The sequence below is a fragment of the Fomitiporia mediterranea genome, assembly GCF_000271605.1.
Source record: "Fomitiporia mediterranea MF3/22 unplaced genomic scaffold FOMMEscaffold_7, whole genome shotgun sequence".
Lineage (NCBI taxonomy): Eukaryota > Fungi > Basidiomycota > Agaricomycetes > Hymenochaetales > Hymenochaetaceae > Fomitiporia > Fomitiporia mediterranea.
This window is the reverse complement of record NW_006760392.1, coordinates 2,817,612-2,831,037: the sequence shown is the minus strand read 5'-3', so window position 1 is coordinate 2,831,037 and position 13,426 is coordinate 2,817,612. Positions and strand designations below refer to the sequence as shown.

The window sequence follows — 13,426 nt, the reverse complement described above, 5'->3', positions numbered from 1 at the left end:
ACGACCTTGACTACAGAAATCGGATACTTTAACGAAGCTTGAGGTCCACAGCTAGGACAGCATAGGTCATGTAGAGTGTACTGTCCGTAATTGTAATGTGCTGCATTATCACCGTCCTCGAAAGGCCTATCAACGAACTGGGCACGTTGAGCTTCTGTGCAACGTAATGATTGTTCGAAGAACATAAGGCGAACGAGTTCGCGCCAAGGGCAACGATGAACTGGAAAAACAATTATTAGGTACGGAATACCCGGCGAATAAGTTACGGAACGCACCAGCACCCCCTTATCGAGTTCGTCTATTAGCTTGGAAAACCATGCTCTTTGTTCGTCCGAAACTCCTTCATCTGGGACAACACGCGCTGCCGAATTACCAGCAGTTACACAAGAATTTATGACGTCTGGTTCAAATAGTTTTCCGGGAGGTCCATCTTGGCCTTGTGCAAGCAAGTCTGTGAGCTTTTGTCCAAGACTTGGCTGTGTCACGTCTTTCAGGATAATAGGTACGGACGAGATGGGGTCAAGACGAAGTGGTATGGTGAGCTTCGCTGGTTGAGCATGACGCCTAGATTTAAAAAAATGACAATTGATCCTCTCCTTACTTTGCGAGAAACGGTGCTTACGTTGGAGAAGATGGAAGTATCTTCTCAAAGAACGAGAACGAGCTTGAGCTTGAGCTAGACACGCTTTTGAGAGAGTACACAATGAAGCCTTAGATGAATTACTCACGGAAGGCCAAAGATGGACGAGGACTTCCAGGTATTCTGCGGAGCAGGAACTCCAGAGGGTTGCTCAGAAGTGGATGGCATCGACATCAGCGTACTAAATAGGCGTCATTAGAAAGACTAGGATCACTCAACAAAATATAACTTCACCTAGTCGTTGCTGCCGTACTATTGATTATGGAACCATTCGTATCTTCACCAGCTTGGAAATCAGGGAGGTCAAGCGCGGCACCGCTCGCACCGGACAGCCGCAGCAGTTCCTCTGCAGTTGGAGGCGGTTCATTCGATACCGGTTCCAAAGTTATTACCTCCGTTGACGATCTACTAAGTACCGTCGCCGACGGAGCAATAGGAGGAGCGAAATCCGAGCTGGTATCCATCGCGTTACTTTCCTGAACCGATTCGCCCCACAAAGTATCTCTTTGCGCCACCGCATCCATAGTGCCGCCAACCTGAGAACCTGGAATCGTTCCGGCGGATCCAGACCCAGATGGTGTGGCGGGAGAAGAAGCCTCTCGTGCTGCCGAGCCCCGATGACTAGTAAGCTTACCCTTCTCAAAAGTAAGCAACGTAGGCTTGTATGATCCTCCCTCTGCACGAACAGGTTGCGACGAACTACCTACAAGCCAGCCTCCTCTATTTTCCACGGGACTGATGCTAGCGTCACCACTGCTGGTGGATGATTGCCTAAATATGCCAGATTCTTCGTGAGCACGACCATGAACGCGGGCCTCGATACTCTTTTTGACATTTGGATCTTCCATTGTCACCACTTTCGGAGCCTTTCGATATTGCCTTCGTTTAGGTTCCTCTTTCTTCTGTGCTGTGTCCTGTGGTGTTGGTGCGACTGAGGCCTCTTTTGGTTTGTCAGTGGAATCTTGCGCAGCAGGGGCTACTTCAGCTGCGGAGTTGGGCTGTATTGCTGGTTCCGACACTGGCACTGGTTCAGGTTCCGGCTCATCATCTCCACTGAAGAGTGAACCATCGTGCGAGGAACCTTCTGCATCACTATATCCTGTTAGACTTTAATCTATTTCTAGGAAAATGAATACTTAACATACCGGTCTTCATCGCTTTCAATAATAGTTTTTCTTTTCTTCAAAGCAGATTTGGTTTCAGCCCCTTGCTTTGATGCATCTTTTCTCTCTCTCGATGCTGAAGACTCGTCGTCGTCATCGTCATCGTCAGAACTCGACTTTGGATTACCGGTCCCACGGATCATTCTTTTCATTTTCCCAAGCTTTTTCATTTTCGCAGACGCCTGACAAGGGGCACGAGCACATGATACGCATTCGACAAAAAATAGGGGAGAAAGCGAATGTCACTAAAACATGCATGCAGACAAGGCAGAAACTCAAGGCTTGCTCACTTTAGCAGAAAGCCGCCTTGAATTTCGCCGGCTTGCTTTATCAACACCACTCTCGTTCTCGTCGTCGCCTGACTTCTTTCCTCTCTTTCCGACGCTCTCCTTCCTCGGCTTTCCTGTGGATACTTTATCTGCTTTAGATGGGCGACCGCGTTTTCGTTGTGGCGTGCCGTCCGCGGGAGCAGAGGTGCGTTTCCTGCCTCGAGGTTTTGGAGATGCACTCTCGTCCACTCCTCCTTGCTCCTCCCCTTCGTCGTCTCCTTCCGCTTCAGACCATACCGCACCTTCAGCTAATACCAGACCGTCAATAATTAACAGACCAGCCTAGAGGCTTGGAATGTAGAGAGAAACGTACCGAGTGTGACTACCTCTCCCTTAGAGAAATCTTTTGCTTTCGTTGGGTCTCTTCCTCCAGTGTCAGCCTTTCTCCAGAATTGCTCTAGTAGATTAGGCGAATCTTCGAAAGATTCGGCAGGCTCTCGGCTGCATGCACGCAGAAAAATGACAACCATGAGACGAACTTCATAGGGATGTGTGAAGATAAAACCTACGTGTTGTGCGCCTTGCTGTACCCCTTCCACTAGAAAATATTCACAATATGTTTATCGTGGGCAAAGAAATAGTATACAGCTGTTAACAGACCTTCACGAGATATTTCTAGCAGAATCATTAGAAAACGGACCAAATCTTGCAGTAGAAAACTTGGAACTCACCCACTCAATATGTTTTCCGTACTTGAGACTCACGATTGCGTCTGAGATTTTTTCTGAAGGAACATACCACGATATGCACGCATTTGCTAAGTGTCAACGGTTTACGCCAAATGCGAACGTTGGACTAACCGACTTCATATTCATCCTCTTCCTGCTTGCGTCTGCCCATTTTCTGCACACGCGTCCTTTTGCTTTAGTGCTAAAGATAGAGACGCTGAGTGAGATGATGGGGGTAAAAGAAAAAAGAGGGCGGAGAACGGGCGTACTGATGCGTGAGCGTCAAGCGCTGAATATGGTTGGTTGTCAACCTAAGATTGGGTCGGCAATCCTAAGGTGCCGCGCGTGCACTTTTTTAGGTCGGAGTTCATATACCTACCAAATGTAGTAGATACGATCAACATGTGTGTCTAGACTTGTTGTAGATGTTTTCAATTTTCTGCACAACACAATTTAAAGAAAAATAACAAGATAAGCTGGTTATTAGGAATATAGTATTGTAGGCTGCCATAACACAAAATTTCAAGGTAGAATTTGTTGGAGCTGACTTGATAATTAATAGCTAAAGTTATTGACTGTTGTTTTACTAAGTATTAGAGTGGCAACTTGACGCGTCTGAATATATTTGGTACATGTCCATGCAGTGTCAAACAGGAGAAAAATAACTTCAAGACATAACTACAATTACAAAACTTTAGAAATTGCTATTTTCTCTTTTCTAATATACTAATTTGCCACTAATCTTCAAATGTTCAGAGGGATTTTCTTTGAAAATTTTATTCATTGAAATATACTCATTTCTTTCAGTAAATTTACATTATCTTACTCAATACTCAATTACAAAAGAATTCCTCTGAAAAAAATAAAGATTTACACTTCATGAACATTTTTATTATTTTTAACTTATTTTTATTGTTCTGTGGAAGGACTAGTTACGTCTATAAGAAGGCATTCAATACTCTGGACACAAAAACGCGTGCCGCCATCACGGCATCTACCGTGGGAATGCACGCGCGACACCTTAGGATTGCCGACCCCCACTAAGATTCGAAGAAGCACACTTGGTCAGAACGCCCAATTGGCTTACGTCACCACATATTCGCTTCCGCTTTCTTTGCCACACCAACAAGCACGCATCTGAACCAGAACAAAGCTTTGCATAATATATAGTTTTTGTTCATATATTGTTCATATACTCGACAATAGGATATAAAGATGGATTTTATTCCAAAAAATGAACTGCATATAAATTGGAGACAATGCGCAGGAGTACCTATTATGGAATAAAATACATGTAATGTCACAGACGTCTATACACTTGTTCAGTTTCCACCCCAAAGCCCATATGCCATATTCGAGAGAATCAAAACGAGTCGTCTAAACCTACACCTGCTCAAAGGCCTTGCCACCTGCAGCAGCATCGAGTTTGATAACAGAGTCGAGACCCATCACTTCGAAGAAAGCTTTCGGGTCCATTCCCTGTGCAGACGAGAAGTCCGTGCCAGTCTTTTTGAGGGAAGCCATTGCAGCTCTGATACCGTGAACTGCAGCGACGCAAGAAACCAGGGAGAAGACTAAGGCGAAGCACGTTAGCAAGAGTTTATTAGGATAATCCACTTTGACTTACTGATGATCTTTGCGCCCATCTCCTCAGCCTCCTTGCAAGTGAAGGAGGGAGTGAGACCACCGGAGATGACATTTACGAGGACAGGCTTGGGTGCGAGTGCAGCAACAGTTGTTTCGAGAAGCTCCTTCGTCTTAACACCTTCGATGAAGCACACGTCCGCACCAGCACCAGCAGCAAGTTTAAGCCGTGTGACAGCTTCTTCCATGCCAAGGACCTGCGCTGAGTCTGTGCGACCAATGACCACAAAGTCCGAGCCGCCGGGAATCGAGTCGCGAGCAATAACCGCCGCGCGGATACGGGTCAGGAACTCCTCACGCGAGACGACTTGTTTACCCATAAGGTGGCCGCAACGCTTTGTTTGTACCTGATCCTCGATGTGCATACCCGCTACACCGGCTCGGTGGTACTTGAACACTGTACGCGCAACGTTCGCGGGACCACCGAAACCTGTGTCTGCGTCTGCGATGACAGGGACGGTCGGATCAATGCTGCAGACCATTTGAGCGGCTTCTGCGAAGTCGTTCAGAGTGGCAATGGCAAGATCGGGCTGGCCGAGACGCGAAGCTGTTGTAGCAGCGCCACTGGAAGGAGGTGTCTATCAGACTCGAGAAGATCAGCGAAAAAGGGGGCTACAAACCTTTGATACAAGCAGTCGAAGCCAGCTTCTAGCGCACAACGTGCACTAATACCGTCGCAGATACCAGGAGCAACCTAAAAGTAGTTTAACACTCTCTACCCTAGCAAAATGCCTATCCGAAGAAACACTTACAACAATGCCTGGCCTTGCAAGCATTTGACGAAGACGAGTAGCCGGGTTAAGAGAAAGGGGGCCGTCCAAAAAGTTCTTCGGGTCAAGACGGGGGTTGTAGTACACTCCAGGTGCATGAATGACCGGGGACAATGGGCTTTCTGGTGTAGAGCCCTCGCTCGACATTGAGATCTCGTTGGTCATGATGGGGGCGGCCACCGGTGCGGTAATGGCACCATTCTCATGACCGTTGGAGACAGTCTGGGATTCTTTGCCAGAGTAAATCATAGTTGGGACGCGGAGAGTAAAAGTTTGTGGGTCCAGGAAGCTGTGCAACAAAATCGAGGCTTTGGAGGAGCTGCCTGTTGGATTGCTCGTTCACCGCCTCTCCTTTATAGGCTAGAGACACCGACTTCACAAGGAAAGATCAATAAAGTTCATGACATAACTCAGGGAGTTTACAGAGCAATACTCACCTGAATTCTTCCATGGATGACAGACGCTGTTAGTGCGGCGGCGATATTATGTCTCCCATACGCCTTAAACGCGGGAGTGGAAAAATTCCGCTTGTTCCTGACAAGTCGTATCCTCCAACCCCGAGAAGTTACTTTCTTCGTAAAGGGACTCCTCACGTGTGAGAAGCGCATTACCATGCGCGTTTAGACATGATCGGACTTGGCATTGATTGTGGACTCGAAGCTGGAAGCAAATTTATCGTTAGAAGCGTGAGCCTAGAGCCACCTTATTCGTCGTTTTACGCGTTTTGTCCCAGAGATACTCCCGTACCGAGGGAGACTGCGGACATAAAGCGGGAAGAAAGCAAATGAGAAAAGCGTTGGCCATCTAGAGTAGACATCCCCCAATGCTTCGGACTCCAGATGCAACCGGAGCTAGTGAGCTAGTATAACAGGCAGCGACATGATAGACTACTGAGTTATGTGCACATCCGACGAGCAATACGCGAAATTAATTTGCTTTTCGGGATACGGGCGCTTAACATCCGGACAGAACAAGATGCCTGAACTACGCGCGATGACGCCACAGCACAACAAGTCCCTCTGAGGAGCAAGAATACAGCTTTGCGAAGGAGACACAGTACTGCCGTACGCTCGATCTGCACCTGAACCAATCCGGAAAATAATTTCAGATGGTAGCAGTATCAGTGAAATATCACTCCGAGGAGTGGGAGATTTGAGGCATGAGCGTTGCAGTAGCCACAAGGAACATCAAGAATTCAGCTTTCGACAATACATCTCGCAAGATTAGCTTGGTGCAGCGCCAGATGATACTGCGCACGTCCCGCCCGTTGGCGGGAAATGCTCCATATCAACGATGGGTATGAGAGCGCGATTTTCTATTTAAGCCTAGCGCTAAGGCGCTTGATGCGTACTTTTCACATTGTCCTCACGCACCGCTGCTGCGGAGTGCTCCACGATCATCGTGATCGGATGGGAATGCACTGGGCGTCGTATGATGGTGCGAAAGATTAGGCCACCAAAGCTTGAGCGAAGGAGACGGACAAGTTTAATAATTGAAATGGAACATGTAGAGGGTCAACCGACTCTGCAATAAGGTTCGTCGGTGCGTGAGATTTTCACACCAAAATTAGTCCACGCGTCATGACGCGTCTAAACATGCCGTTTGCTCTGGTTATCAGCCATGTCTTCACCAGCGAGAAAAGCCAACCCAAAGCTCACCGAGAGCCCACTCTTTTCTTCTGTGTCTAAAGCAAGATTAAAGTCCTTGTACTCAGATCTATCCCGACAGAAGACCTCAAATCCGGCAGCTTACTCGTCAAATGTTGACTGGTGGAAGAGAACTCTGGCCACATTGGTTGAACAGGGACTACAATCAGGTCCCGCCGACGCGTTAGTCTTGCACGCAGGTCCAGATCTCGTCGAGACTCTCAGATACGAGAGTGTCGGAAAGCCTATCGGACTCGCTGCGGTGATCGTACGTAGCCTATCAACTCTTCACCGCTCCCCTTGACTCATTCGCGTCTGCTAGGAAAGGCTGATCTAAGGGACAAGCATGCGCTTATTCCTCTGGAAGAATTCTTAAGCTCTCCGACATCTGTCTACGACCGGGAGTCTCTGGCATATAGAGTCGTGTCTTTTGCTGTGGGCAAGCCGCTTTGGTGGGCAATGGAGCAACTTAATCTGGTAGACTCCGAGCACGTCGAATCAGAAGCATCACTTTGGAAGAAAGTGGCGGGAAACTATGTCTTTCTAAGCAATGTGGAGAAAGCAGCGGATGCTGTGACAGAGTTGCTACGACAGAATGTAACTTCATCCCCTGCAGATTCGTTATACTCGTTCGAATCATTCAGGAGGCTATCCAGCAGTGCGGATATCGCTTTAGAGAACTCTACATTGTCGGAGACGGACGTCAAAGTTTTACTAAGGTTCTTGGATCGAGATAGAAAGATCATCGTCACAGATGGAAAGGTATGTTTCGTCATTCCACAATACATTCTATAGCATATAACCGTCCTAATGTAAGTTATGTCAGGCAATTAAAGTCGTCGACTCAATAGACTCCAAAACACCAAGGATCATCTCTAGCATTGATAAAGGAATCTTGGAGCTGAAAACGGCGGTAGAGAACATGGAACTTCAAATTGAAGCACTTAACAAAAGGATAACCGAGTAAGTCGCCGAGCAACTCTGCCATGCCCTTCATGTTAGTTCAACCCTGTTAACTCGCGACAATTTTAGAAAAATACAGAAGATTAAGGAATGTCTTGGCGCGAACCGCAAGGAAGTTGCCATGACGCATCTGAAGTCCCGCAAACAGTACGAGGACCTTCTGAGGAAACGACTCGGTTCACTTGAAGTGCTCCAGGCTACCTTGATACAAGTCGAGGCTGCTGCTCAGGACGTCGAAGTACGTTTAATCACTATCATTTTGCTCTAAACTTTAAAAGTTTACCTGATGTTAACTCCCTGACAGATAATGAAGCAATACGAATCCTCTACTGCAACACTACGAGCCATACTTTCTCACCCCTCACTACAACGCGAAAGAATCGACGCGACGATGGACGCAATGGCTGAGGCCTCCGCAGAACAACGCGAGGTCGACGAGGCAATTCGAACTGGCATGTCGGGCATCACCGAGGATGTAGACGAGGACGAGCTTCAGGCGGAACTCGCCAGACTTGTTGCAGACGCCCAGAGTGAGCAGAAAGAGCGGGAGGAGTTAAGGGCGTTAGAAGATACGTCGGCGTTGCCTTCCGTTCCGTCAGGCACGCCGATGGGCTCGGGGGATAATACCAAGGATGAACGTTCTCACCAGGATACCTCTATTGAATCTGATGCAACAAAGCCTGTCATCGAGCAAGTGGCGACATAGTTGACATCTTCCGCGATAAGCAGCCCGGCGAATGAGATACCCCGAGCTAATCACTCACGTATTTAGATGAATCACCCGAGGCATATTTTCGGCGTTTCCTCTTCCCGTTGTTGTGCAATTTTCTATCCGTTTAGTAGCTGACATTGTACATTAATGCATTGACCTATTGACCTTACTTTTCCATTACCAGCTTGTTGGAGTATTAAGTTATTATCTGCGTGAAATAGGAATTTGTACTTGAATAATACATTGGAAACTAGCGCTACAAAGTTACCTCATTTTCTCAGATTGCGAAACGTGTTTTAAGAATTATGACGCCAACAGATAACCCTCGTCTGATAGAGTGCAAATCTAACTAGCCACTACCCATGTTCGTCTTGCTTTTTCGTTGAGCTTCGTATAGACCGTATATGCTATATGTTGGACTACGGTAATCAGGGTCCGCGTTCGCCAGCGCCATCTGCTGAAGAGAAGGAAGAGGAGGTGGAGAGGGTACACGAGGAGGCCGGTCGTTCACTCGTCCTTTGGTTCCTTTCTTTACGGCTGTATCATTTGCAAAGGGATCGCCTGAGTGTAGAGAGTTGAACGTCGCTTGCGAGGGGAAATCTTGGAGCATAAAGTCTCCAAGGGCAGCATGAGTAGCGGACGGACTGGGTAACTCTGAAGGTGGGAACTCAGAGGGAGGGCGTGTAGATGCGCGCCCATGAGCAACTGAAAGCGAGTCATCCGGATAGAGGGACACAGGCGAGAAGCACGACGAGGGTTGAGGAGGTGAGGCAAGTCCAAGTGCAGACGTAAGTGCCTTCGTATCACGGTCTCGGCGCTCCTCACTCTTCACAGTCGGTATTGCATACAGGAACGGTTCCTCATTGCCTTGTCCCCGACCTGCTCTAGACGCGGATGGAACGCGATAGAGCGAGCTCTGCGAGGCTCGAGAGGGGGCATTCTTTCGAGGTGGCCTCTGAGCGTGATCGCCTGAAGAACTCGAAGACTTCGCGGCGGACTTTGCTTTTCCCGGCTTCGGAGCGGGACGCGGAGCTTGATAGGCAAACGCAGTCTCTGTATCCGTGAGCGTCGGTGAGGATACATAGGTGCCACCGTACATCGAAGCAGTCCTTGATCTGCGACGAGCTGCCTTCTCTTCTGTACCTTTGTTCTTGACTTTGAGTGGCTGAGTACCAGAATTTACTGTCTGCGGTGGAAGAGGAAACTCCAATGCAACTCCAACGGCTGTAGGCGGAGCTGCTGTCGTGTAAACAGAAGCAGGCGACAGGGGAAGTGGTATTTGGTTATTTCCTACAGGATTCGCCGTAAGATAGACTGTCTGTCTCTTGTTTGGAGTCTTCTCAGGGACATATTCGTTACCGCCGCTTAAAGGCCTCCATCCATCGCCCTTCTCCATCTTGGCGTGAGAGGAGAGCAGATTGTTGAACGAAGGGTCTGACCAGATTCCCCGCGAGAACCGTTCCTTTCCACCGAAGAGTGGTGACTCTTGAAGAATTGGAGCAGAAGGCCTAGGACGATCGACTCGGCCATTACGGAGTAAGAGACCTCGTAGAACGAGCACGAATGCCAGAGCTATTCCAACAGCACCAACGGCGATTAAAGCAATAGCATAAGTAGGGAAGTGACTGACACTAGTAGAAGAGGATGTATTCGGCGACTTAGAAGCTGTCGGGATGACGGCATGCGATGTGCTTGATTTAGTGGCAGGAATCCATACGGTCGTTGTTGAACGGATTCTCGGAGGGTATTCGGCAGAATCGGAGGTCTGGCTAGTACTAGTTAAGCTCCCAGTAGTAGTGAAGGAAAAAGTCGGTGGAATAGTTAATGTAGTACGAATAGTCGTGTCTTTTGGACTAGAGTCTGCAGGTATAGGATCTGGGAGAGCGGTTGCCTGAACTTCATGTGCAGCTTCCAGTAGTCGAGCATCTCCTGTCGTCTCTTTGCTCTTCCCATGAGTGTGCTTTAGAATATGAGCGTCTTTACTTGATCTCCTGGCTTTGCCCCTGCCGATTGTTTTGCCCCTTTGTTCAAAGATCAAGTGCATTAAGTGGGGGCCCTCGTAGTTCGTCCTAGAACTTGAGCTGACACCAGTGCCACGGGCCGGACGCTGAAGAGGTGGTGAGAGAGGTGGCATCTTTGCTTCCCGAAGAACAACCCAAAGGAGTGGACGGCTTTTGAGAGCTTCTTGAGCTGAAAAGCCAGACAGAGAATGGCAATTTAGCGGCCTGCGTGTCTAGGACGTGTTAGAGGAAGGATTGAAAATCGTAAATACGCTGCACTGTTTGTTTGAGAAGCATCCTCGACACGATCATGGCTAACTCACGTGAATCATTATGCTGACGCGTTTAAAACTCCGAAATCCAGAGCAACAAACGAGGCTATATAAAAATAACCTCTACTTTTCCGTATTATCAATTACGATAATGCACAAACGATAGCAGCCTGTAACAAAATCGGAACGCATACAATGGACATAAACGGCGCATACCAGACACCGAGGACGCTCCAGTCCCAAAGTGAACCACTATTCACGCTAATAGCCAGTACAAACATTGAATGGATGACGAGCAGCATGTGCTTGATGTCACGATACATGCGTGAGTCCGACGACGAAGGGAGGAACAGTATGAGCGGAAGGATAAGTACAACGCAAAGAAGTGCGGCAAGTGAAAAGTTGAGAAGTGACATTACGGAGATGAGTGTCGAAGTTATGCAGAGAGTAAGCGCTTGTAAAATTTCAGACGGAGGAGTGACGTCGATTGATTTACTGGATGATTCCATGCGGTATGAGAGCCAAGCGCATAAGTTGGAGAGAACAAATAATTTCACAACCTAGAGAAAATCAGACTTAAATTTACATTACTACATTATAGACTTACTGTTGCACCAACATGAGTTGGCGTCAGGGTGAAGTTGAAGAAACCCTCGGAGAACAGCCATCCCTTCCATGAGATGAGGAAGATAATTGCGCCTATGGCATGCGTAGCCAACATAACAAGAAGAGAATTCAGGACGGGGCGGCGGCGCTGGATCCATTCATCATCACTGTCTCCGACAGATTTCTTCTCTGTAGCCTCTCTGCGCCATCCGGCATTGACCCAGGTCCGAAGACCAGTAAACATCGTGGCGACACTGATCAAGATAACGCTTGGAAGATAATGGCCAATCTTCAAGAAGGTCCTAGGAGTGGTCAAGATATAAAAGTAAAACGATGCGTGCAACCGTTCTAGCAAGTTATTCATAGTGCGTAACGTCGATTCAACAGTCCTAAGGATATCTAAGTTTGTAAGTCTTTAAAGATGTTGCGGCTTTCACGTACTTTCCAAGTGTGAAAAAACCATGAGGACCATGAGCAGGGACCGCGAACAGTGTAATAGCATTTATACGATATCTTGAAGTAAAATTAAGTGGTGCTAAATAGAGTAGTTAAATGTATATCTCACCTATGATACAAGGCATGCACACCACTCCCTTTGCCTGATGCTTGGTAATACATGTGTCGAGCAATATTACGAGCACGGACAGAGAAATCAAGCGCCGTCGGATTGTTTCGAATCAGGGCTGGGACCCAAGCGGGAGGATATGATTTATCGTCAGAATCTCTTGGGTCCAAATGGTCATAAAGCACAACTGGTACACCGCCCGTGCCTTGCGCAATGATCTGGAAGGAGTTAATTAAATCTTGGTTTGGCAACCTGCCGTTCAGTCCCTCTAAATAAAGCTGTGGCTGAGAATACGTCAGCGCACTCGGAATTACCGACTTACCATGGAAGACACCTAAATGAGAGAATGAGTGTCCAGGGTAGTCGATATTAAGTGAGGTCCAAATGACACCCGACATAAACTCCAGTGGTTGAACATCAAGATCTATTTTGCATAATTAGCCCAAGTAAAACGTCAATAATGGTCTAGACTTCACTTGCTTGAACCTCAGCATGGTAAGCAGATAACCAGGCTTGCATGCCAGGTAAGTGGTCGTCTCCGACAACAAAGATTATGTCTCTTGCCCAGTGTGAGTATCCTAATAATGGCGACAGTTTCAGTTCTAATTCTAACTTTCTACAGTTTGATGTTGTACTTCGGAGATGGGATGCCAATGCGAGAATAGTGGCAACGCCTCTAAGATTTAGCGAGCCCTCTCCCATCCTGCTGGCCCAGGATGCACTGATGACCATGGCCTCCGTGCCAGAAGTGCGTGGCGCCGAAAAGATTGCATATGCGTTCATGCCCGAAATTGACTATGGACGACTTAACAAAAGAACTTGTCCCAAAATATAAATCAAATCTACCTCAGACGCGGTAGTAAACGTGTACTCCTGCGTTGCTGCATGCAGCCCGAGTTTCTCAAACTCGTGTTTCAAGTGTTCTGCACGTCTGTGATTTGTTTAGCGCGCCTGACATGTTAAGTTTATAACGGCGTACTCTGAACCTGTGGCATTTCGATCACGTAGCTTTTCCAGGTCATTGAGATAGAGGTCCGCCCTATGAACTTCCGCCCAATTCCAATATGTATTGACCTGATCATTATAATGGGTGAGCAAAATCCAGGCAGCAATCCGTCTGGTCTGACCTGATTCGGCTGAAGTGCATTCTCGTCAATGTAGACTCCTCTCCCTAAGAGACTTGAGGGAATAATCAGAAGCCACAAGTACCCTATGATATACAGCAGTGCACTAGAGAACGAACTGAATGAAAGTCGTGTAAAATGAACGTTGACCATACTCACCAGATGTACGGTAACCGACGTGCTAAGAAAGATGACATGGCCCGTCTGCGCCGCACACGCGCATTTCTCATGTTTCCCAGTCCATTACGAACTCGTTCTCTAAGTGCATGTAATGACAAGGGCATGGGATAAATGGAAATAGTGGACGAAGCGAGAGAAAGAGAG

At 47.6% G+C, this 13,426-nt stretch overlaps 7 protein-coding genes across 7 annotated transcripts; 2 read left to right on the top strand and 5 right to left on the bottom strand.

Annotated features, from left to right (window-relative positions):
• Positions 1-28: 28 nt before the first annotated feature.
• Positions 29-1,973, bottom strand: FOMMEDRAFT_134950 (uncharacterized protein; the record flags this gene model as incomplete). Its single annotated transcript, XM_007267781.1, has 6 exons — positions 29-220; positions 276-564; positions 623-676; positions 729-821; positions 875-1,732; positions 1,786-1,973. 6 exons carry the CDS (start codon positions 1,971-1,973, stop codon positions 29-31), a joined length of 1,674 nt encoding a protein of 557 aa, XP_007267843.1.
• FOMMEDRAFT_21140 (uncharacterized protein) lies at positions 1,959-3,042 on the top strand. The gene is made up of 5 exons (XM_007267780.1): positions 1,959-2,380; positions 2,446-2,573; positions 2,642-2,747; positions 2,804-2,855; positions 2,933-3,042. Exons 1-3 carry the CDS (start codon positions 2,056-2,058, stop codon positions 2,672-2,674), a joined length of 486 nt encoding a protein of 161 aa, XP_007267842.1. The 5' UTR covers positions 1,959-2,055; the 3' UTR covers positions 2,675-2,747; positions 2,804-2,855; positions 2,933-3,042.
• Positions 3,043-4,183: 1,141 nt separating this feature from the next.
• FOMMEDRAFT_88115 (oxaloacetate acetylhydrolase) lies at positions 4,184-5,361 on the bottom strand (the record flags this gene model as incomplete). Its single annotated transcript, XM_007267779.1, has 4 exons — positions 4,184-4,374; positions 4,428-5,008; positions 5,065-5,138; positions 5,197-5,361. The coding sequence occupies 4 exons, from the start codon at positions 5,359-5,361 to the stop codon at positions 4,184-4,186; spliced, it is 1,011 nt and encodes a 336-aa protein (XP_007267841.1).
• Positions 5,362-6,089: 728 nt separating this feature from the next.
• Positions 6,090-6,614, bottom strand: FOMMEDRAFT_168885 (uncharacterized protein; the record flags this gene model as incomplete). Its single annotated transcript, XM_007267778.1, has 2 exons — positions 6,090-6,494; positions 6,566-6,614. The coding sequence occupies 2 exons, from the start codon at positions 6,612-6,614 to the stop codon at positions 6,346-6,348; spliced, it is 198 nt and encodes a 65-aa protein (XP_007267840.1). The 3' UTR covers positions 6,090-6,345.
• Positions 6,615-6,834: 220 nt separating this feature from the next.
• Positions 6,835-8,529, top strand: FOMMEDRAFT_109799 (Snf7-domain-containing protein; the record flags this gene model as incomplete). The annotated part of the gene is made up of 5 exons (XM_007267777.1): positions 6,835-7,128; positions 7,188-7,622; positions 7,687-7,823; positions 7,893-8,061; positions 8,128-8,529. The coding sequence occupies 5 exons, from the start codon at positions 6,835-6,837 to the stop codon at positions 8,527-8,529; spliced, it is 1,437 nt and encodes a 478-aa protein (XP_007267839.1).
• A 355-nt stretch (positions 8,530-8,884) lies between these two features.
• FOMMEDRAFT_168883 (uncharacterized protein) lies at positions 8,885-10,669 on the bottom strand (the record flags this gene model as incomplete). Its single annotated transcript, XM_007267776.1, has 1 exon — positions 8,885-10,669. The coding sequence occupies one exon, from the start codon at positions 10,667-10,669 to the stop codon at positions 8,885-8,887; it is 1,785 nt and encodes a 594-aa protein (XP_007267838.1).
• Positions 10,670-10,898: 229 nt separating this feature from the next.
• FOMMEDRAFT_109795 (Gaa1-like protein) lies at positions 10,899-13,381 on the bottom strand. The gene is made up of 11 exons (XM_007267775.1): positions 13,262-13,381; positions 13,106-13,208; positions 12,958-13,052; positions 12,825-12,909; positions 12,614-12,773; positions 12,455-12,556; positions 12,301-12,402; positions 11,979-12,246; positions 11,855-11,926; positions 11,415-11,802; positions 10,899-11,367 (listed from the first exon to the last, which is right to left on the bottom strand). The coding sequence occupies exons 1-11, from the start codon at positions 13,330-13,332 to the stop codon at positions 10,951-10,953; spliced, it is 1,863 nt and encodes a 620-aa protein (XP_007267837.1). The 5' UTR covers positions 13,333-13,381; the 3' UTR covers positions 10,899-10,950.
• Positions 13,382-13,426: the final 45 nt, after the last annotated feature.